The sequence below is a fragment of the Macaca thibetana genome, chromosome 2, assembly GCF_024542745.1.
Source record: "Macaca thibetana thibetana isolate TM-01 chromosome 2, ASM2454274v1, whole genome shotgun sequence".
NCBI lineage: Eukaryota > Metazoa > Chordata > Mammalia > Primates > Cercopithecidae > Macaca > Macaca thibetana.
The window spans coordinates 24,182,758-24,206,080 of NC_065579.1; the positions used below are offsets into that span (position 1 = coordinate 24,182,758).

The 23,323-nt window shown below is 43.4% G+C and overlaps 2 protein-coding genes across 7 annotated transcripts in view; one reads left to right on the plus strand and one right to left on the minus strand.

Annotated features, from left to right (window-relative positions):
• Positions 1-12,439: 12,439 nt before the first annotated feature.
• On the minus strand, positions 12,440-14,874 carry RPL15 (ribosomal protein L15). Of its 4 annotated transcripts, none has more exons than XM_050779512.1 (4): positions 14,789-14,874; positions 13,936-14,117; positions 13,400-13,536; positions 12,440-12,796 (listed from the first exon to the last, which is right to left on the minus strand). In XM_050779512.1, the coding sequence occupies exons 2-4, from the start codon at positions 14,105-14,107 to the stop codon at positions 12,491-12,493; spliced, it is 615 nt and encodes a 204-aa protein (XP_050635469.1). In that variant the 5' UTR covers positions 14,108-14,117; positions 14,789-14,874; the 3' UTR covers positions 12,440-12,490. The 4 variants fall into 4 exon arrangements, with proteins under 4 accessions (XP_050635469.1, XP_050635468.1, XP_050635467.1 ...); XM_050779511.1 differs by having other exon boundaries at positions 14,694-14,815; XM_050779510.1 differs by having other exon boundaries at positions 14,667-14,803.
• Positions 14,875-14,992: 118 nt separating this feature from the next.
• NKIRAS1 (NFKB inhibitor interacting Ras like 1) overlaps positions 14,993-23,323 on the plus strand; it is a 32,230-nt gene continuing 23,899 nt past the window's right edge. The window contains exon 1 of one of the 3 annotated variants that reach the window (XM_050779521.1): positions 14,993-15,044. The gene's annotated coding sequence lies outside the window, so the exon portion shown is untranslated. Of the gene's footprint in view, positions 15,146-23,323 lie in introns of all 3 variants that reach the window. The other 2 variants (XM_050779522.1, XM_050779520.1) reach the window with 2 other exon arrangements.

Consider the following 23,323-nt stretch of genomic DNA (forward strand, 5'->3'; position numbering starts at 1 on the left):
GAGCCCAGGCAATCCACCCTTCTCGGCCTCCCAAAGTGCTAGGATTACAGGTGTGAGCCACGGCGCCTGGCCTTTTTTTTTTTTTTTTTTTTTTTTTTTTTTTTTTTGAGACAGAGTCTTGCTCTGTCCCCCAGGCTGGAGTGCAGTGGCGGTAGCGCGATCTCCGCTCACTGCAACCTCCGCTCACTGCAACCTCCACTCACTGCAACCTCCACTCACCGCAACCTCTGCCTCTGGGGTTCAAGTGATTCTCCTGCCTCAGCCTCCTGAGTAGCTGAAACTACAGGCACGTGCCGCCACACCCGGCTAATTTTTTGTATTTTTAGTAGAGACGGTTTCACTGTGTTAACTAGGATGGTCTCAATCTCCTGATCTTGTAATCTGCCCACCTAGGCCTCCCAAAGTGCTGGGATTGCAGGTGTGAGCCACCATGCCTGGCTTTTCTTTCTTTCTTTCTTTCTTTCCTTTCTTTCTTTTTCTTTCTTTCTTTCTTTCTTTCTTTCTTTCTTTCTTTCTTTCTTTCTTTCTTTTCTTTCTTTCTCTCTTTCTCTCTCTCTTTCTCTCTCTCTCTCTTTCTCTCTCTTTCTCTCTCTCTGTCTCTCTTTCTCTCTTTCTCTCTCTTTCTCTCTTTCTTTCTCTTTCTTTCTTTCTTTTCTTTCTTTCTTTTCTTTCTTTCTTTCCTTTCGTCTTTCTTTCTTTTTTTTTTTTTTTTGAGACAGACTCCACTCTGTTGCCCAGGCTGGAATGCAGTAGTACTATCACAGCTTGTTGCATCCTCAACCTCCTGGGCTCAAGCGATCCTTGCACTTCAGCCCCCTGAGTAGCTGGGACTACAGGCGCACACTACCAAGCCCAGCTCATTTTTTAAAGTTTTTTCAAGAGACAGCATCGTGCTGTGTTGCCCAGGCTGGTCTTGAACTCCTGGGCTCAAGTCATCCTCCTCCCTCAGCCTCCCAAAGTATTGGAATTATAGGAATGAGCCACTTCACCCAGCCTGAATATTATCTTAAATAATGTTGTAGGCTGGGCACCGTGGCTTCCACCTGTAATGCCAGCAATTTGGGAGGCCAAGGCGGGTGGATCACCTGGTCAGAAGTTTGAGACCAGCCTGGCCAACATGGCAAAACACCGTCTCTACTAAAAATACAAGAAATTAGCTGGGCATGGTGGCAGGTGCCTGTAATCTCAGCCACTTGGGAGACTGAGGCAGGAGAATTGCTTGAACCCAGGAGGCGGAGGTTTCAGTGAGCCGAGATTGTGCCGTTGCACTCCAGCCTGGGTGACAGAGCAAGACTGTGTCTCAATAATAATAATAACAATAACAATAATAATAATGTTATGAAAAATTTAAAGCAACTTACTATTCCTTGGAATACTCTTCATACTTCATTAGGAAGTGAGCCAAACATATGTTTACTACTTTTTCAAAATTAAAACTGATTTAGGGCAAGCTTTGTTAAAAACATTCTCATGTATTTTAAGATATGTGAGAAGATTTTTTGGAACATCCTTGGCCTAGAATTTATAATATTTATTTGCTTATTAGAAAATCATTGTATGTAAGACAGACTATATGTGATTAAATAATTATGCCTCTGGTACAGGCACAAATGTATTTTGAAATACCAAATTTAAATATTTACCTAAAACTGGTTAAGTTTTAATGACAGTTCTAAAACATCCAGTGAGATAAATAATGCAGAATTGTTCACTGGTTTTGTCATACTTGAAATGGCGGTTTATTGATAATAAAAATGCTTTCAGAAAAAAATCCCAACTAAGGTGAGGATAAGGAAATCACCGTGATTTTATGAGACAAACAGTGTTAATGCTCACGCAGATCCCTTTGGATCTGTCTACTGTTTCTATGTTGCCCCCCTCAGCTTCTGTGCTTCTGTTCCTACTGGCCTTACTTGCAACTCTCCTGGGAGGCTTGCCCTTGAGCTATTGAAGCCACTACTGGAGCAAAGTGCCTGGGAGTTTACATTCTCCTCGGGTAGCCCCTCGGCCATGACCGACAGGTGCAAGAATATAAAAAACAGTATTCTTTTTGTCTGTTTGGGGTGTGTGTGTGTGTGTGTGTGTGTGTGTGTGTGTGTTTTGAGACGGAGTCTCGCTCTGTCACCCAGGCTGGAGTGCAGTGGCCCGATCTCAGCTCACTGCAACCTCCGCCTTCTGGGTTCAAGTCATTCTCCTGCCTCAGGCTCCCGAGTAGCTGGGATTACAGGTGCCTGCCACCACATCCTGCTAATTTTTTGTGTGTTTTTAGTAGAGATAAGGTTTTACCATGTTGGCTGGGCTGGTCTCGAACTACTGACCTCAAGTGATCCGCAAAAAACAGTATTCTTGCCATGAGTTGGTACAAACTCTGAGGCATAACTTCACTCCAGAGTTCTACTGTGGGGTCAGGAAGAAACAACTCCATGTAGGACTTTGACTGAAATCACAATCTGATTTGGCTTCTCTCTGTCTCTCTCTCTCTCTCTCTCTCTCTTTTTTTTTTTAAGCCTAAATCATACTTTGAGGCTTCTGTTTTTTTGGTCTGACTTTCTCACACCCTTGTCAGTTTCCCCTAAAAGCACTTCAGTAATAAAAAACTAGCACACAAATCTTGACTTGGAGTCGGCTTCCACATATGGCATTATCTCAAATTACAGTGTTTCTAGGAAAAAAATTAGTATAAACATTTTTTTCTAGATCATATTCAAGATGCAACAGAATCTTTATTTTTCTGTACAAGTTAAACCTGACACACATTCTTAATTACATTAAGAATGTAAATTATATTTTATATATTTAGAAACTTAATGTCAGTTCATCAAGGAGTTATGGGGGATTGGAGGGTTACTGAGCACTAATGGTATTCAAATGATAACATTTATTTATTTATTTTATTATTATTTTTTTTTGAGATGGAGTCTGGCTGTGTCGTCCAGGCTGGAGTGCAGTGGCTGGATCTCAGCTCACTGCAAGCTCCGCCTCCTGGGTTTACGCCATTCTCCTGCCTCAGCCTCCCGAGTAGCTGGGACTACAGGCGCCCGCACCTCGCCCGGCTAGTTTTTGTATTTTTTAGTAGAGACGGGGTTTCACCGGGTTCACCAGGATGGTCTCGATCTCCTGACCTCGTGATTCGCCCGTCTCGGCCTCCCAAAGTGCTGGGATTACAGGCTTGAGCCACCGCGCCCGGCCTATTTATTTATTTTTGAGACAGAGTCTTGCTCTGTTGCCCAGGCTGGAGTGCAGTGGTGCAATCTTGCCTCACTGCAACCTCTGCCTCCCAGGTTCAAGCAATTCTCCTGCCTCAGCCTCTTGAGTAACTGAGACTACAGGTGCGGGCTACGATTCCTGGCTCAGATGATCTGTGTGTGTGTTTGTGTGTGTGTGTGTGTGTGTGTGTGTGTGTAGAGACAGAAAGAGGAGAGAGTGTGTCTTGCTTTGTTGCCTAGGCTGGAGTGCAGTGGCACCAACATGGCTCACTGTAGCTTCCACCTCCCAGGCTCAAGCAATTCTCCCACCTCAGCCTCCCGCATATCTGGTACTACTAGCATGCACCACCAGACCAGGCTAATTTTTAAATCTTTTGTAGAGACAGGGTCTCACCATGTTGCCCAGGCTGGTCTGGAACTCCTGTGCTCAAGCAGTCCTCCCAATTCGGCCTCCCAGATTTCTAGGATTACAGGTGCGAGTCACCATGCTCAGCCTTGGATGATCATTTTTTGAATCTTTCTTTTTGATAAGCAAAACATCCTAGCTTAGTTAATAATCAACCTCTGGAAGCTAAGTAGTATGTTTACACTCTCATAGAAAGAAGTTTCGTGATTTGATGACTGATAATTACATCATCCATCAGTTAATGTCTCTAACTAGGACTGCCAAATAATGAACTTCTCTCTAAATGACAATGAGAATTGCCAACAAATGAGTTCAGATGTTCACAGCATGCCAATTAAATCAAATGATTTCGTCAATTTTGGAGGAGTGAGTTGCCCTTTGCCAGGATTTCAGAGTGAGCTGAAGTGTGTGTTCCAGCTACAGCATTTCGTTAAGTTTGAATGCTGTGATTATGAGGTTTAATGGCACAGGCCAACTATAGCCCCTTTGCAGTAGATTTTTTTTCTTTCCTCAATTAAAAAATATAGAGATGGAGGCCTCACTATGTTGACTGGACTGGTCTCGAACTCCTGGCCTCAAGTGATCCTCCCACGTTGGCCTCCCAAAGTGCTGGGATTCCAGTCATGAGCCACTGCACCCTGCCTTGCAGCAGATTTTACTTTTTCTAAAGAAAATTTGAGTGGCATTTTATACTAAAAGGCTTTATTTTCAGGTTATTTTTCCTATATAAAAATAGGTTGGGCCGGGCGCGGTGGCTCAAGCCTGTAATCCCAGCACTTTGGGAGGCCAAGACGGGCGGATCACAAGGTCAGGAGATCGAGACCATCCTGGCGAACCCGGTGAAACCCCGTCTCTACTAAAAAATACAAAAAACTAGCTGGGCGAGGTGGCGGGCGCCTGTAGTCCCAGCTACTCGGGAGGCTGAGGCAGGAGAATGGCGTGAACCCGGGAGGCGGAGCTTGCAGTGAGCTGAGATCCGGCCACTGCACTCCAGCCTGGGTGACAGAGCAAGACCCCGTCTCAAAAAACAAACAAACAAACAAACAAAAAATAGGTTGAAAACTATATGTATAGTGAAGATGTTCACTACATCAGTAAGAATAAAATCAATGGACAAGCTAAATGTCTAGCCAACCTTCCCAAGGCTGAACTGAAATGATGTTGGGGCTGTGGAGAGTGTTGCTGGGTTAAAAACTGCAACATGGACTTCATCCTGTTTGGGGCAGCTGATGGTCAAAGTGTAGCTTGTTGGTACATGTCACCCCCTATTGGTATTTCAGGCCAGCTTGATCCTTTTAGGACAAATCCAAAGAATTGTTTCTTCTCTGAATGATGAATATTTATAAAACTGATTTCAAAGATCTAACAGTTTGGCAAAAGATGCAGCCAAATTGCAGCCAATGGAAAACTAAAGGTCTTTTTAGACCAAAACCTTTTCTCTTAGAAAAGGTGTTGTAGTAGTTCATTCTTTTACAGTTTGTACCATTGGGATCAAATTCTTATCAAAAACTTCTAAAAACCTAAAATCGCCCTGACAAAGGAAGTGGTAATTATACAATTAAAATATCTATAGCAACAAATATTATTCTTATATGAAATCTATACATACAACTTTTTATGGTAAAACTAGATTTCATATGCCTCATCTTCATCTACTAGACAATGACAAAAAAAGAAGAGGAGGAAAAAGAGGAAGAGGAAAGAGGAGAAGGAGAGGAAGAGGAAGAAGAGAAAAAAGAAGAAGAGGAAGAGGAGGAGGAGGAGCAGGAGAAGGAGGAGCAAGAGAAGGAGGAGGAGGAAGGAGCAGGAGGAAGAAGAAGAAGAAATAAAGAAAAATTTCAAAGGTCTAAGTCGGTACTCTGGCCGAGCGCCACAGCTCATACCTATAATCCCAGAACTTTGGGAGTCCAAGGCAGGTGATCACCTAAGGTCAGGAGTTTGAGACCAGCCTGGCCAACATGGTGAAACCCTGTCTCTACTAAAAACACAAAAATTAGTCAGGCGTGGTGGCAGGTGCCTGTAGTCCCAGCTACTCAGGAGGCTGAGGCAGGGAGAATTGCTTGAACCCGGGAGACAGAGGTTACAGTGAGCCAAGATTGCGCCACTGCCCTCCAGCCTGGGCGACAGAGCAAGATGCCATCTCGAAAAATAATAATAATAATAATAAATAAAAAATACATAAATCGGCGCTATACAACAGAAATTTCTGTGACCGTCGAAATGTTTTCTGTGCTGTCCATTATGGTGGCCAATGTGCCCATTGAGCATTTGAAGTGTAGCTAATATGACTGGAGAACTGACTTTTAAATCCTATTTAAATTTTAAAAGTCACAGATGGCTAGTGGCTATCATATTGAACAGCATACAGCTAAAGTATTCTTCAGTGACCATTTGTGGGTATACAGCAAGGATGCTATTACATAATAAAGTGTCAAATGAATTGGTTGCAGTTGTGTGCAGATAACCATATTTTACAAAATCAATCAACTCAATAAGGGAATGCATTGTCTGTAGGAGAATTGTAAAACAACAAAAACTGGGTAAAAGTATATATATATATTTGTTTGTTTCTTTTTTTTTTCTTTTTTGAGACAGGGTCTTACTCTGTCACCCAGGCTGGGGTGCAGTGGCGTAATCTTGGCTCACTGCAGCTTCAGCTTCCCAAGCTCAGGTGATTCTCCCACCTTAGCCTCCCAAGTAGCTGGAACCACAGGCACATGCCACTGTGCCCAGCTAATTTTTTGTATTTTTAGTAGAGATGGGTTTCACCATCTTGCCCAGGCTGGTCTCAAACTCTTGAGCTCAAGTGATCCACCTGCCTTGGCCTTCCAAAGTGCTAGGATTACAGGTGTGAGCCACCAAGCCCACTCTCAGTATATTCTTTTTTATCATCATCATACTCTGGCAATACTAGCAACGTCAGTGACAAAATATTCTCTCTACCAGTGTGAACTGCGCTGGTTCCTACTTCCACCTTGGTATACCAGCTGTTCTCCATAATACTTCAAATGTGTACAAAGACTAAAGACTAAAGAGAAACCAAGTGGATTAGTGTGTGTGGTAGACATTAGAGTTGTTCACAAATATTTGATTCTCTCTCTCTTTCCAAGCACTGGAAGATTTCCCCACCATTTGTACCCAGGCATAGCCATGGGACTTGCTTCGGACAACCTGAGCAGAAGCTCTACAAGTTAGGGTGTTCTATGCCATGCTCTTTGTCCTCTGTCATGGACACCTCGCAGTGTTCCAGATAGTGTCTGTTCTAACAGTCTGGATTCTAGAGTGAGAACGATCTCTAAAAAACATGAAGTATGATCAAGAAACAAATCTTTTATTATTTTAAGCCACTAAAATTTGGAGGTTGTTACTGTTGCCTCATTTAGTCTGCCTGATACAATAGACCCACTAATTTGGTTTAGAAATTTCAGAACTTAAAGATGAACTCAGAACTCAGAATTGAAAGGCGAAAATGAACAGTTGAAATTTGAAGAATTTATTCTACATAAAGTTACCTTCAAGAATCTCATGAGCAGGGCCACGTTTGGTGGCTTATTCCTGTAATTCCAGCACTTTGGGAGGCCAAGATGGGCGCAGATCACCTGAGGTCAGGGGTAATAGACCAACCTGGCAAACATGGTGAAACCCTGCCTCTACTTAAAACACAAAGAAATTAGTAGTGGCGCGCACCTGTAATCCCAGCTACTCGGGAGGCTAAGGCATGAAAATCACTTGGACCTGGGAGGTGGAGGTTGCAGTGAGCTGAGATCGCGCTACTGCACTCCAGCCTGGGCGACAGAGACTCGTCTCAAAAAATAAGAATCTAATAAGCAGAAAAATAATGAAGCATAGCAGAAATGAGCTAGCAACTACCTTCCAATTTATTAATATAGCATGGTACATAAGGGAGGGGGGATTCTCTGATAGAAAAGTGGAAAGTCACTGTAAAGCAAACATCAACGCTCTTAAATGTACAAATGATGCTCAACTTTATTTATTGAATTAGTTAGGGCCAAGGTAGGCTATGCTGCCACAATAACAAAACACAACTAATGCAGTCGTTTGACACAATAAAATCTTACCACTCATGCTGTCTGATGGGGTTGAGCAGCTTTCTTCCATCTTGCATTAATAGCTATGCTATCTGGATCACTGGCTTCCACAGTTGTGGGAAGTGTGGAGGAGGCATACCAACTGTTGTTTGTCTTGGAGGGAAGTAATATGACCCCAACGCAAATGAATGAGAGGCCAGGAAAACAACGTAGTTTAGTTGTGTTTTCAGGTGGGAGAAAAAGCTATGGGATGCACGTAGCTTTGCCTCTGCCATACTCAGAATGCAAAATAAAAGTGGAGAACAATATCATTTCCCCCCTAACAGACTGGCAGTATCCCAAAATTGGATTTCATGCATTAAAGAGGGTGTGGATAAGCAAGTCCTCTCCTACTTTGCTGGTGGTAGTGTAAATTGGTTCAACTTTTATGGAAGATAATTTGTCAATATCTATAAAAAATTACATACATATGATTTTTAACTCTGCCATTCTACTTCTTAGAATTTATTCTACAGATGAATAAAGATGTATGCACACATTTTTCTTTTTGTAATAGCACCAGATTGGAAGAAATTTAAATATCCATCAGTAGGGTCCATATCCAATGAATCATGGTACATCCACCTGATGGGATACCGTGCAATTATACCAAAAGAATGAAGTTCCAGCCGGGCGTGGTTGCTCACACCTGTAATCCCAGTACTTTGGGAGGCTGAGATGGGCAGATCACCTGAGGTCAGGAGTTCGAGACCAGCCTGGCCAAAATGGTGAAACCCTATCTCCACTGAAAATGCAAAAATAGCTGGATGTAGTGGCAGGCACCTGTAATCCCAGATACTCAGGAGGCTGAGGCGGGAGAATTGCTTGAACCTGGGAAGCAGAGGTTGCTGTGAGCCACGATCGCCTGGGCTACAAAAACAAAACTACGTCTCAAAAAAAAAAAAAAGTTTTTCATGAGCTGATAAAGAATAAGCTCTGAGATACATAACTAAACAAACAAAAAAATCAACAATGTGTATCATATCCTACAACTTGGGGGAAAAAAGGAAAAAATACATATGTAGGCCAGGCACAGTGGCTCACACCTGTAATCCCAGCACTTTGGGAAGCAGAGATGCGAAGATTGCTTGAGCCCAGGACTTTGAGATCAGCCTGAGCAACATGGTGAAACCCTGTTTCTACAAAAAATACAAAAATTAGCCTGGCATCGTGGTGTGCACCTGTGGTCCCAGCTACTCGAGAGGCTGAGGTGGGAGGATCGCTTGAGCCTAGGAGGTTGAGGCTACAGTAAGCTGTGAACGCACCACTACACTCCAGCCTGGGCAACAGTGAGACCCTGTCTCAAAATAAAAAAATATTGTTAAACTGATCACATTGCCTCCAAGGACGGGAACTAGGAGGCAGAAGAGTTTGTACTGTAGCGCCTATACTTTTGAATTTTTAATATTAATGTATTATCTAACAAAAACTTTAAGTTGGCTGGGCACAGTGGCCAACTGTAATCCTGGCACTTTGGGAGGCCGAGGCGGGAGGATCACCTGAGGTCAGGAGTTTGAGACCATCCTGGCCAACATGGCCTACATGGTGAAACACCGTCTCTACTAAAAATACAAAAATTAGCTGGGTGTGGTGGTGTGCACCTGTAGTCCCAGCTACTCAGGAGACTGAGGCGGGAGAATCACTTGAACCCGGGAGGCGGAGGTTGCAGTGAGCTGAGATCGTGCCACTGCACTCCAGCCTTGCGAGAGTGAGACTCCATCTCAAAAAAAAAAAAAAAAAAAAGAAAAAGAAAAAGAAAATAAACTTTCTAAGTGTATAGGATTTGAATTCAGTCTGTCACTGTATGACTTTAAGCAAGTTGCTTCATCTTTGTGTTTCCTCATTGGCAAAAAAGGATTAATACTAGTAACTGTACCTTTTGGGATTATAAGAAACCATTATTTTTTTGAGACAAGTTCTGGCTCTGTCACCCAGGATGGAGTGCAGTGGTGTGATTTCGGAGGCTACAGGTGTGCAACACCATGCCCGGCTAATTTATTTATTTTATATGAGATGGGCTCTCACCACGTTGCTCAGGCTGGTCTCTTAACTCATGAGCTGAAGCCCACCTTGGTTTCCAAAAGTGTTGGGATTACAGGTGTGAGCCATCACGCCCAGCCAATTGTTGTTATTACTAAAGAAAATTTGGGCCCGGTGTGGTGGCTCATGCCTGTAATTCCAGCACTTTGGGAGGCCAAGGCAGGTGGATCACTTGAGGTCAGGAGTTCAAGACCAGTTTGGCCAACATGGTGAACCCCCGTCTCTACTAAAAATACAAAAGTTAGCTGGGCGTGGCGGTGTGTGCCTGTAGTCCTGGCTATTTGGGAAGCTGAGGCAGGAGAATCACTCAAACCCAGGAGACAGAGGTTGCAGTGAGCCGTGATTGCCCCACTGCACTCACACCTGGGTGAAAGTGAGACTCCATCTGAAAAAAAAAAAAAAAAAACTGAATAGTCAATGTTGCTGTGTGAATTACATGCCATTACAGAAATAGTAAAGCAAATGGGAACAGCTTGTGAGGTGGTCAGGGCATAGCTAATAAAGTGATCCTTAATATTGGAATAAAGTTTTCCCATCATAAAGGTATTAGAAGTGTTTGGTGTATTTGAAGAACAGCAAGGAGCCTGGGGTGAGGACAGCAATAGGACGTAAGGTCACACATAGAAAGTGGAAAGATCATAAAAGCTATTGTGAGGACTTTGGATTTTTTTGCACAGGAGTGCCGTGATCAATAGAATCCCTTGGGCTACTGTGTGGAGATTAAACTGTAGGGTAGCAAGGACAGAAACAAGGTTTTCTTGTAGACAATGCTGACCTTTGGCCCGAACCCTTTCTCTTTCCCAAATTAGCCATGTGTAAGTTGTTCTTTGTTTTTAAATAGAGGTCTCACTATGCTGCCCAGGCTGGCCTCAACAAATCCTCCAGCCTGTCTCCCAAAGTGCTGGGATTACAGGCCTGAGCCACCGCACCCAGCTGAACAGTTTTAGATAAAAACTTAATTCATGCAATGATCAAAGAACTGAGATAGTAAGTACATTTTATGCTACCTCAAATTGTTTTTTTTTTTTTTTTTTTTTTTTGAGACGGAGTCTAGCTCTGTTGCCCAAGCTGGAGTGCAGTGGCCGGATCTCAGCTCACTGCAAGCCCCGCCTCCCGGGTTCACGCCATTCTCCTGCCTCAGCCTCCCGAGTAGCTGGGAGTAAAGGCGCCCACAACCGCGCCCGGCTAATTTTTTGTATTTTTAGTAGAGACGGGGTTTCACTGTGTTAGCCAGGATGGTCTCGATCTCCTGAACTCGTGATCCGCCCGTCTCGGCCTCCCAAAGTGCTGGGATTACAGGCTTGAGCCACCGCGCCCGGCCAAATTATGTTATTTCTACAATCACATTTTGATGCCTTTTTGCTGGCTAGGGTATTTGGTTTGCTTTAAAGTACATTAGCACTAGAAGATGACAAAAAATAACAGAAAGTCAATTTCTTTTAATAGACATTTATTCCTTTAGTTGAACAACTTCTACACAATAAAAATGTATGACTTAAGATCTTTTTTTGTGTGCGTGAAGAAATTTAGGTCTCAAGAACTTCTATGAACTTGCTGAGTACTTCCTGGAATTCAATTAACTGAGCCTTTTGAAACCCCTAGAGAAGATCGGAGAAAATTGGTTCAGAGAAACGAGCATTTAGATTTAAGTCAGTAAAGTCAGAATTTAGAATTGGGCAATTCCTTGTCTACCTTTTCTTTATACTCAAATCCACCCTGGGAAACAGTCTAGTCTCCTGGAAGACATGATAGAAACAGAAATGCAATGTGGTGGTGTACTCAAAGTGGGAGCACAAGTGATGGCCCAACTTTGTGGAATGGTAAGGATTTTTAGGGTAGTTTGGCCAAGAACAAGAGAAGTAACTGCACAAAACACATACGGTTGCAAACCATGCGCTTATGACCTTTTCTGTAGCCTATGGGAGTGCACAGAATGGGTAACCCAAGATGTTTTTAAGACTGACTGGACTAAGAATGAGGTACTTATAGCCAACTACTTTCCCCTCTAATGTGACTGAAAGGATTCATAATGATCACAATTAGCATTACGGTTAAATATTTTAGGATTGACTTCTCACACTTGAAAGGTATTTAACGGCCACTGGCTTACCAGCTTCCCACCCTAGCATTCATTGCTAGCTTACCAATCTTAAGGCTAATTTTATCTACACTCAATTTCAAAACACACCAGTATTAATACCACTACCACGAATCATTGAATTACATGAAGCCACAGCACTGAACTAGGGAGCTTTCACCATTTTTATGTGAATTGAAAATGGTACTATGAAGGCAGAAGCAATTTTCTTCAGGCTAACCCAGATTTTCTAAAGCCCAGTTAAAAAAGTCTGTACCTGTCAAACTAAAAAAACCCAGCCACTTGAAAGTAAACCAGCACAGCATTGCCATCACCAACAAAGCTGCAGGTTTCATCACATGCACCAGACAAATCTACAGGGCTAGTTTCAGTTCTCTTAAAGAATTTATTTTAAACCTATTATACCACAGTATGTTTTATACACTGACATACAACTCCCTAATAAGATAAAGACAAAAAAGTTTATCTTATTAGAAACAAGATACACCACCACTTATTGTCTTCAAACATTATTGCACTTTAACTTTCTTAATTTGACAAAGCATTCAAGAAACAATCTGCAGACTAGTTTTAACAGACAAATAACACCTGTAAGCAGACATGACTGTCCTAAATTGTTTATTAGGTATGAATTTTACAAACTTTACTTATATTAGCGGTAACGGTGGAGCTGGAGAGTATTGCGCCTTCTCCAAGCTGCCCGGCGAGAACCACCAATAGTGTGGTGGAACTTATGGCCCTTTCCAAGGCCACGGCTCTTTCGGCCCGCAGATGTCAGCCCACGCATCTCCCTGTGCTTGTGGACTGGTTTGGTGATCCATTGGGTGTCAGGATTTCTTCTGATAGCTTTATGGAATGGATCAATGAGGATAACCTCAAAAAATTTGTATGTGGAATCTTCTCCAACCCAGTAAGAATTCAGGACTCTCAGAGCCCCACAGTGGCGTCCAGCTCGCTCCTAGAATAGGAAAAAAGGCCAAGGTCAGTCTCCCACATTGCCCATAGCAGCGAGTCAGAAAGAATTTTAATTCTCAACTCTAGTTCACCACCAGACAGGAGTCTTTTACTACTCAAGTATTTACGAAGCATTTCTCCCTAGACTATCACAAGTATAACGAGATAAAGTAAACTTGCTAAAACAACACACATAAATATAGACTGAAACACATCATTCCCTCTTAATACTCCAGTCCTTACTAATACCTGGGTAACAAAATTTAGGGTTTGAGGACCTTATCTTTTTCCAATACAACTGAGAGCTCAGCAACGTTTAGAATATCTAGTATATATTTTAGGCTGTGCAGGCCACATTTGGTCTCTTCTGCATATTCTTGCCTTTAAAGCTTAGGTTCCACAAGTACTTCCAGTATATACACACGCATTTGTAATAACGACTTACAAGTCTTTCAAGCAATTACTCTTTACCAAGATTAGTAAAAATCACAAACCCTATTTTATACACGAGACAGTTCACGTTAAGTACAATCAGAAGAGTTGCTTAAATGTCTCTCCCACCGTCCCCAGGCAGTATTCAATATAACTGCTACTGAAAACCATTTACCTCTGCAACGGACTGAAGGCTCCGAGCAAACTTTAGCTGGTTAACACCATGATGGACAGGCTTGCCATAAGTTGCACCCTTAGGAACTGGGCGTTTTCGGCCACCACGGCGAACACGAATCCTATATATAACGTAACCTACACACAAACACACACAAAATTAGTGATTTTATAGGAAGCCCATCAGGCTTAAGACTCAATGGCTTGTCATTAACACTCCACCAAAAATACTTCAACAGTAAGTTAATGCTATATAATGGAAAAAACTAAAACACATCCCAGTCTGTCAATGTACTTTAGGTTACTCACACAGGGAGACACACTGTTTGCTTTAGTCTGAACTCATCCAGATTTGCAACCTTTGACGCACTTGCCACTTTAGACAACAAGCGCATCAAGTAACTGACCAGTGTTGCTAGCTCTATTCTGCCAAAGCCTTATGAGAAGACACTGGGGCAGCAGTGTTTTCCTACCAGCTGGTTTCCAACTTTCCTGGAATATAATTTTATCCTAGCATCCAGGCAGTCGATCACGTACCTTGCTTGGCCTTGTAGCCCAGTCGGCGCGCTTTATCAGGCCGGGTGGGGCGGGGAGCCCTGTGGAGAGCAGAGAGCTGGCGGTACTGCCAGCAGCGGACCCTCAGAAGAAAGCGCATGACATCAGACTGCTTCTTTCTCCATAGCTCCTGAATGTACTTGTATGCACCCATCTTGGCTTACCTGTGAAATCAAACTGGGTATTAAATATCATCCGCTTGAAGTACAATAAGACGACCCTACTCGTCCATCTTAGTTCCCCAACAAGCACAAGGAAACCGCCGGGAATGAAAATGGCTCTGCACCAACTGCCGGGGACAGCTAGCCCAACCCCCACCAATGCGCCCACGGAGCCGCGTTCAGTCACCTCCGCAACCCCGGCGCGATGCTCGGCACGTTTTGGTGGGGCGAATGAACAGAGCCAGAGGTGAGCACCAAGGGGGCGGGTGGCTGCGGCAGGCGGCGTCCCCAAGGGGAACCTGCAAGGAGATGCCGCTGACACAACAGGGCAACGTACTGCTGCGGCCGCCGAGGATTAACTCTCGAGGAAAATGCATCTAGCCCACCCAACCAGCAGTCTCTCTTTAGGCTGCCTTGTCCCGGGCGCCCCATTCGTCAGCCCCACGCCTCCTCCAGGATCCGGGCCCAGCTCAAATTCGCGCCGCCATCACATCTTCGCTCAACCCGCCCCGGGGACCGCCTCTCCACCCCCTCGCTGTCCCGCATCCTGACCAAACTCTGGCCGCACAGGAGAGAGACCTATCTCGGAGGACGCAGGGTCCCCGGGCCTGGATGGTTGAAGAGGAAGACGATCAACGGCGGATGGAAGAGCAAAGATCTCCAACGCAGCCTACCTGATGGCTGCCGCCAGACGGAAAGGAAAGAGCTGTACTCCCACAATCCCTTTTGGGCTCCTCCCCCACCTCAGCCAACCTCTTTCCGGTGGAAAACTGCGGCCTCCCAGAGCCTCATGGGACATGTAGTTCCAGCATCGCGCCTGGTGGGCGGAGTTCTGCCGAGTGGGGCGCAGCCGCCCCTATTGTCCCGCCCCCTGCCCCGCAGGATTCCAGCCTGAGCGGCCGGGGTGCGAGAGTTGGCGGCGAGGCCTCGGTAAGCGAGCGTCGGTGACTGTCCCGCCGCGAGAAGAGGCAAGTTGGGGTCCAGGTTCCAAAGCCGGTGACCGCGTACCGCGGTGAGCCGCTGTCTTTGAGGTCAGAGGAGAGAACAGGTTTATTTCACGCACCGCGGGCTCTCTTCCCGCGTAGTCTCTGCGTCTCCGCGCTGCGCTGTCGCTCTCTGGCCCCCGCACGACGGGCTCAGAAATCTGGGCCCCAGCGCTGCGCTGTCCCTCTCTGGCCCCCGCACGACGGGCGCAGAAATCTGGGCCCCAGCGCTGCGCTGAGAGACCCCCCGACGCTTCGCCAGTCCCCCAGGGAGGCCTTCACGGAGTAGGGGCGTCGCGGGTGGGGGCGCTCGCTGTGTCCCTTCAGCTCCAGACTGCGTGAAGCTCCCGCAGGCCCCAGCTCCCAGGGGTTTTGTCCTAAAAAAGGGTCATGGACTGGGTGGATTGCGGGCGGCTTGGCGCTTTTTCTGCATACGGATTTCGTCCCAAAATTGCTAACATCAGAACCACAGTTTTTCAGAAAAGCAAATGTTTATTTGCCAAGACCTGTTTGGCAGGTGTGAATGTTTTAGGGAAGAAATGCCGAGAAAATGCTGGCATTTTGCGTTGCGGTTTTTTGTTTTTTGTTTTTTTAAATTAAGAAATAGGTTACTGGCTTATTTTGCTTCTCCAGAATATTTTCATTTTTGATATAGTCATGTGGTTTTAATTTCCTTCCAGATTCTGCGTTCGAATGTGGCAAAAGCTTAAAAGAATCGTTATCTCTTAAATCGTAGCGGTTTTGATTATCTTTTTTCCTGCGTCATATTTTTCTTTCTTTTTAAATCACAGCTTTACGTTTTTAAGTGTCTCCATCTGGTACATTGATTGAGTCAACAAATATTTATTAAGTGTCTAATATGTGCCAGGCATAGTTGCTAGGGATGCAGCAGCAAACAACGCAGAAATTTTGGCCTTCTTGGAAACGGGCAGTAAGCAGAAGTAAGCTGTGTATTGGGTTTGGTGGTAAATGCTAAGGAAAAACGGTAAGGGGAGGGAAGTGATGAGGGAGTGTTAGGGGGTGGGGCTTGCAATTTGGGATGGAATGTCCAGGTTGTCTTTTAGAGAAGGTAACATTTAAGAAAGGACCTCAAGGATAGGAGTCTGGGAGTAAGAGTAGGGGTCTGATTCAGGCAGAGGGAAGAGTGCCAAGACTGGAGCATGCAAGGAGAATAGAGGAGCGGCAGGGAAGCAGTGTGGCTGAACTTCACAGTAGGAGAAAGTGGGAAATGATGTCAGAGAGGTGAAGGGTCTTACATGGACTTTGGATTTCATTGTAAGATTTTGAACAGAAGGATGACTTCGTATGGCGTACATTTTAAAAAGATAATTTGGATTGCTCCTTTTGAGGCTAAAGGGAGAGCAAAAATGGAAGCAGAGAGACTACTTAGGAAATTGTATTAGTCTTCCATTGCTCCTGTAACAAATTTCAGCAACTTTCTTGGTTGCTAACAATGCAAATTTACTGTCTTTTAGTCTGTAGATCAGACTAGGTCTGTAAATCTGTAAATCTCACTAGGCTAAAACCAAAGTGTCAGTAGGGTTGTGTTCTTTCTGGAGGTACTAGGGGAACATACGTTTATTCCTTGGCTTTTCCACCTTATGAAGCCTGCCTGAATTCCTTGGCTCTTGACTTCTTCCTTCATCTTCACAGCCAGCAAAACAGCATCTTCCAGTCACACCCTCTGCCCTCTCCAGCACTCCTGTGTCTTTCTTATAAAGACACTTGTGATTGCATTGGGCCCACCTAGATAATTCAGGACAATATCTTCATATGGAAGTTCTTAATTACACCCGCAAAATTCTTGTATGAGTATGTAAAGTAACATATTCACAGGTTTGGGGGATTACAATGTCTTTGAGAGACCAGGTGAGAGAACGCGGTGCCTCACCCAGACCACTTCAGTAGTGATGAAAATGGTAAGCAGTGCAGCCCTGTATGTATTTCAACAGTGAGGATGACTGACTAAAAAGTTGAATGCGCTACTCTAGGTGCACTGCCTAGGGGCGTAGTCCAGCTCGGTAAGGAGCAGTAAAAATAAAATTTAAAAAGTTGGATGAATCATTTGGAAAAAAAATTCTAGTAGTGTGAATAATCACTGCTAATTTATCAATCAGATTTGCAGTTTTGTTTCTCAATTTGTAGTTTCTCAGTTAACAGTTTTACAAGATTTGGATTTGTGTTTCCAGTTGATTTTGAGATTCCTGAGGACAAGGGATGATTTCTGTTTTTGCCTCCTAGTTTGTCCCTGATAGCTGGCGTGATGGTAGGCCCTCACTAAATGTTTGGTAAATGAATAAAAGAATGGTAAGCTAGAATGTGCTTATTACATTTTATTTTGTGCAATATTGTGTGCAAAACCTGTTGAATATATTTTTATGTATGCAAATATATTCATATATAGATAAGTGAAAGTATTCCACACCATGCATAATGTTGACATAAGTAAATACACAGTGTAGGTGGTTTCCCCACATGACAGTGTTTTTAGAGATTTATGACATCTCTCCTGTGATGTTAACAGTGTTTTGGTATTGTTTTTCTGGTTGCGTCAGAAAGTTGTGTTTTACTTGTAACAGTAGAATGACCCACTTACATAGACGAACAGAAGCGCCAGCAGTTTTGGGGAGCTGTTTCTGATGGCTTTTCAAAGAGAATGTTGACAAAGCATTTCACAGGAATGGACCAGGTCACATATTTATTCTGGTTTTTTTTTTTTTTTTTTTAGCCTCAAGTTGGAGAGAGGAAGTTGTATTTATTCTCTAGCAACGTTATTGATTAGCCTGGAAAATAAAGCAATAAGTACTTAAGACTGCCCTGGATCTTGCCTATTAAGCACGTTCTCTTAGTAATTTACATCAGATGAGGTATAATAGGTCACAGATTGAATTTTATTGCCCAGTTTCTTAGGGTAGGGATGTGACAAGTAGCTGTAACTACTGTTTTTTGTGTTCACCTCAGTGTTGGTGTGTTCTCTGGATAAGCAACTTCTAATATCATAGCATCACAGTGTTGAAAGGAACCTAAAGGTGATCCATGTACTACAGAGCCTTTCAAATTCTTGAAACCTAGATTTAAGTAAGAGGCTTGGTTACCCCAGGATCGGTTCATGGGATTCAGTGCCCATTCAGCGTACTGCAGATGACCACCTTTGTATATTTCACAGGAAGTGGTGTGCATTTATTGTGTTTAGGAATTATTATAAGTGCTTTAAGAACCAAACTTTTAGTAGTTTTTATTTGTAAATCTGAAAATATCTAAGCATGAGAACCAGTTATTTGTAATGTGAGTTCCTGCCATAGTGATCACATATAGAAAATATTTTTGTTTATGTGCTATTTATTCAAAATGTTAATTATTTTTTAAAGAATTCTTAGCTTTGTAATTGATGGTAGCAAGGCACTCATTTGCTTTATGTAGTAGTATTGTTTCCTATTTGGAAGGCAACCAGGAACCTACAGTATTCAGCCATGCTTTGATTAATCACACTTATCTTTTCATCTTTGTTTTCTTTTTGATAGTGTAAAATATTTAATAAGGTCTGTTCTATCTCTTTGCTTTCCTTCCAAAAAATGCTTAAAATCCTTAGCTAGTGTTTTGAGCTACCTTTATTCAGTTACTTTTACTGTTTGCCCATGATGACTTCTTTGGTGATATCAAAGTGAACTCCCCAATTTATTAATATACACACACAATACAAAACAATGTATAATTTTTAGCAAACGTTGTCTGTTAATCCTGTTATCCCGATAATTATATTATCCTGATAATCATCAATGAGTGATCAAAGTACATTTGTAGTGTACTACTTTTTTTTTTTTTTTTGAGACGGAGTCTTGCTCTGTCTCCCAGGCTGGACTGCAGTGGCGTGATCTCGGCTCACTGCAAGCCCCGCCTAATTTTTTGTATTTTTGGTAGAGACAGGGTTTCACCATGTTAGCCAGGATGGTCTCGATCTCCTGACCTCGTGATCCACCTGCCTCAGCCTTCCAAAGTGCTGGGATAACAGGCGTGAGCCACCGCGCGCGGCCTGCAGTGTGCTACTTTTAAAGCAGATATAGTAACATTACTTCCAAAGGTACTTGGAAAGCTTGATATCTGAATGTCTCAGGTTTCTGTTGGTGTCAGATTTTTCCAGTTTGCTGTAGTCCCCAGCACTCATATTTGCCTCTTTTTTACAGAGGGCCTGTTGCTGTTAATCATTGGGCATTTTTTTCCTTATAGCTGCCCGCTTCACTCAGCTACAGTATATGCCTGCCCTTTTGAGTTTATGCGTATATAAACTCAAAGAGACAGGGTCCCGATGTGGGGCCCAGGCCAGTCTCGAACTCCTGGCTCAAGCAGTCCACCCACCTTGGCCTTCCAAAGCGTAGAGATTACAGACGTGAGCCACTGCACCTGGCCTCTTTTGAGTGTTTTTGAAGATTGGCATAATGTGTGGATAAATGCGTATTTTTTCAGTTGAACAGGAAAGGGAGAGTAGTAAAAATTGATACTTAGAAATTCCACTGAGGGTAAGAGATTTTCAGAGAAATAGAAATAACAATAGAGAAATTTGGATTTAAATTCCAACAGCAGCCTTTTCTGACAGAATTATGCTGTGCTGTCATCATTTGTCCCATCCTCTAGGAGTTTATTTCTTTTTCAAACTCTTCTCATGTGCCTACATGGCAGTTTCTTTTAAAATTTAGCTATTATTAAAAAAAAATCTTCCTAAACAAAGATACAGTGGTATCATAACTTGTAAAGAAATCACAATAGGCAGAGAGGAGAGCCCTTTGATCAATGAGGTGACATTAAATTTATCATAAATTCAGAGGTATCTGTAGAAAACCTTTTAAAATAGGCTGTTGTTGCAGATGAAGGAAATACCATACATACCGTAGATGATCAGTGTTACATAATGCTCTGCCCTTATAAATAGAGGCTAAGAATTTTTCTATTAAAGTTAGGTTGAAAATATATAAAGAAAAGAAAGTCCCCTAAAAAAAGTGGTTCTCATGGAAGCCAGTGGTTAATATTCTCAGAAGATTTAGAATCTGAAGCATGCCACCAAGGAAATAATGGTTGTATTATGTAAGTGATGGCTAGTTGTCTATTGGTAAAGTGCAGTGTACTACTCTGAAAATAAATACTGTGTTATTACTATGCTACAAAAATGGCAGCATTAAAATTTTTTATATGAGATTAGTGTTGTGGGTGATTTGGGTCATAAAAAAATTACAGATTGAGAAGATACAGTAGAGAAGACTTGAAATTTATTTGTGGCGTAATGTTTCCAGTGTTAGTAGAAGACAGTGTTGCTGTGCAACACACATGTGTGCAAGTACAACTACTATACTGCCACCATTAAGATATATTCTGCACTTTGGGAGGCTGAGGCCAGCGGATCACTTGAGGTCAGGAGTTCAAGACCAGCTTGGCCAATGTGGTGAAATCCCATCTCTACTAAAAATACAAAAATTAGCCAGCTGTGGTGGCATGTGCCTGTAATCCCAGCTACTTGGGAGGTTGAGACAGGAGAATCGCTTGAACTCAGGAGGCGGAGGTTGCAGTGAGCCGAGACTGTGCCACTACACTTCAGCCTAGGTGACATACACACACACACACACACACACACACACACAGATATATTCTGTAGTTGATGTGGTGAACAGAGGAGGATCCCTTCAATCCAGGTGTTCTAGGTGGTAGTGTACTGTGATTATACCTGTGAATAGCCACTGCACTCCAGCCTGGGCCGCGTAGCAAGATCTGGTCTCTAAAAAACATGTGCGTTCCGTGTTGGGTTTTTTTTTTTTTTTTTTTTTTTTTTTTGAGACGGAGTCTGGCTCTGTCGCCCAGGCTGGAGTGCAGTGGCGCGATCTTGGCTCACTGCAAGCTCCGCTTCCTGGGTTCACGCCATTCTCCTGCCTCAGCCTCCCGAGTAGCTGGGACTACAGGCGTCCACAACCACGCCCGGCTAATTTTTTGTATTTTTAGTAGAGACGGGGTTTCACCGTGGTCTCGATCTCCTGACCTTGTGATCCGCCCGCCTCGGCCTCCCAAAGTGCTGGGATTACAGGCATGAGCCACCGCGCCCGGCCCGTGTTGGGTTTTTATTGTCACAATCCAGTGAGCACGTGAGTGCAGATAGATACCTAGCATCCCTTTTGTCAGAATGCTTATTTGAACTTTCTTTTCTTTTTTTGTTTTTTTGAGACGGAGTGCCTGTCACCCAGGCTGGAGCGCAGTGGTGCCATCCCGGCTCACTGCAACCTCCGCCTCCCAGGTTCAAGCAATTCTCCTGCCTCAACCTCCCAAGTAGCTGGGATTACAGGTGCCCACCACCACACTGGCTACTTTTTTGTATTTTTAGTAGAGACAGGTTTTCACCATGTTGTCCAGGCTGGTCTTGAACTCCTCACCTCAAATGATCTACCCAACGTGGCCTCCCAAAGTGCTGGGATTATAGGCGTGAGCCACTGCACCTGGCCGTGAAGTTTATTGTTAGAGCTCTTTTTGTTTGTTTTTATTTTTATTTTTTTTTGAGACAGAGTTTCACTCTTGCTGCCCAAGTTGGAGTGTAGTGGCGTGATTTCGGCTCACTGAAATCTCCGCCTCCCGAGTTCAAGTGATTCTCCTGCCTCAGCCCCTCCAGTAGCTGGGATTACAGGCGCCCACCACCACATTCGGCTATTTTTTGTATTTTTAATAGAGATGGGGTTTCATCATGTTGGCCAGGATGGTCTCCAACTCCTGACCTCAGGTGATCCACCCAACTCGGCCTCCCAAAGTGCTGGGATTACAGGCGTGAGCCACCATGACTGGCGTTACAGTTGTTTTTGACTGCAAGGAGTTATAGTGTCCCTTTTAGCCAGGTTTATAGCATGGTCACTTATAGGTGAGCAGAGAATTAGGGGAAAGAAGGAGGTAGTGGGAGATGACAAACAGCAATGTAGAAATTTGAATTCTTTGTCTGTTGTATTTAATGACCCCTTCTAACTTTCTGCCTTGACTTCTGGTACCTTGCCTTCTGGAAAGAAAAGCCTTGAGGAAAATTGAAGGAAATGTCACCTTACCTTGTTCTTACTTAGATATAAGTTGAGAAGCTAGGAGAGGTTAATTTTCCTTTTCTTTCCAGTTTTAAGTGCATGGGCAGTTTTTCTTTTTTTTTTACATTTTAAAATTATACTTTAAGTTCTAGGGTACACGTGCACAACGTGCAGGTTTGTTACATATGTATACATGGGCCATGTTGGTGTGCTGCACCCATTAACTCATCATTTACATTAGGTGTATCTCCTAATGCTATCCCTCCCCGCTCCCCTGACCCCACAACAGGCCTCGGTGTGTGATGTTCCCCACCCTGTGTCCAAGTGATCTCATTATTCAGTTCTCACCTATGAGTGAGAACATGCGGTGTTTGGTTTTCTCTCTTTGCGATAGTTAGCTCAGAATGATGGTTTCCAGCTTCATCCATGTCCCTACAAAGGACATGAACTCATTGTTATGGCTGCATAGAATTCCATGGTGTATGTGTGCCACATTTTCTTAATCTAGTCTGTCATTGATGGACATTTGGGTTGGTTCAAGTCTTTCCTCTTGTGAATACTGCTGTAAATAAACATACGTGTGTGTGTGTCTTTATAGCAGCATGATTTATAATCCTTTGGGTATATACCCAGTAATGGGATGGCTGGGTCAAATGGTATTTCTAGTACTAGATCCTTGAGGAATCGCCATACTGTCTTCCACAATGGCTGAACTAGTTTACAGTCCCACCAACAGTGTAAAAGCATTCCTATTTCTCCACGTCCTCTCCAACACCTGTTGTTTCCTGACTTTTTAATGATTGCCATTCTAACTGGTGTGAGATGGTATCTCATTGTGGTTTTGATTTACATTTCTCTGATGGCCAGTGATGATGAGCATTTTTTCATGTGTCTGTTGGCTGCATAAATGTCTTCTTTTGAGAAGTGTCTGTTCATATCCTTTGCCCACTTTTTGATGGGTTTGGTTTTTTTCTTGTAAATTTGTTTGAGTTCTTTGTAGGTTCTGGATATTAGCCCTTTGTCAGATGAGTGGATTGCAAAAATTTTCTCCCATTCTGTATGTTGCCTGTTCACTCTGATGGTAGTTTCTTTTGCTGCGCAGAAGCTCTTTAGTTTAATTAGATCCCATTTGTCTATTTTGGCTTTTATTGCCATTGCTTTTGGTGTTTTAGTCATGAAGTCCTGTGCATGG

What these genes read in the sequence shown, in the direction of transcription:
- RPL15 (XM_050779512.1), bottom strand. Translation starts at nt 14,107, where the DNA reads ATGGGTGCATACAAGTACATTCAGGAGCTATGGAGAAAGAAGCAGTCT. An exon ending in GGGCTACAAGGCCAAGCAAG is followed by an intron (nt 13,537 to 13,935) that starts GTACGTGATCGA and finishes GTTTGTGTGTAG; the next exon opens with GTTACGTTATATATAGGATT. An exon ending in GCCTTCAGTCCGTTGCAGAG is followed by an intron (nt 12,797 to 13,399) that starts GTAAATGGTTTT and finishes TTCCTATTCTAG; the next exon opens with GAGCGAGCTGGACGCCACTG.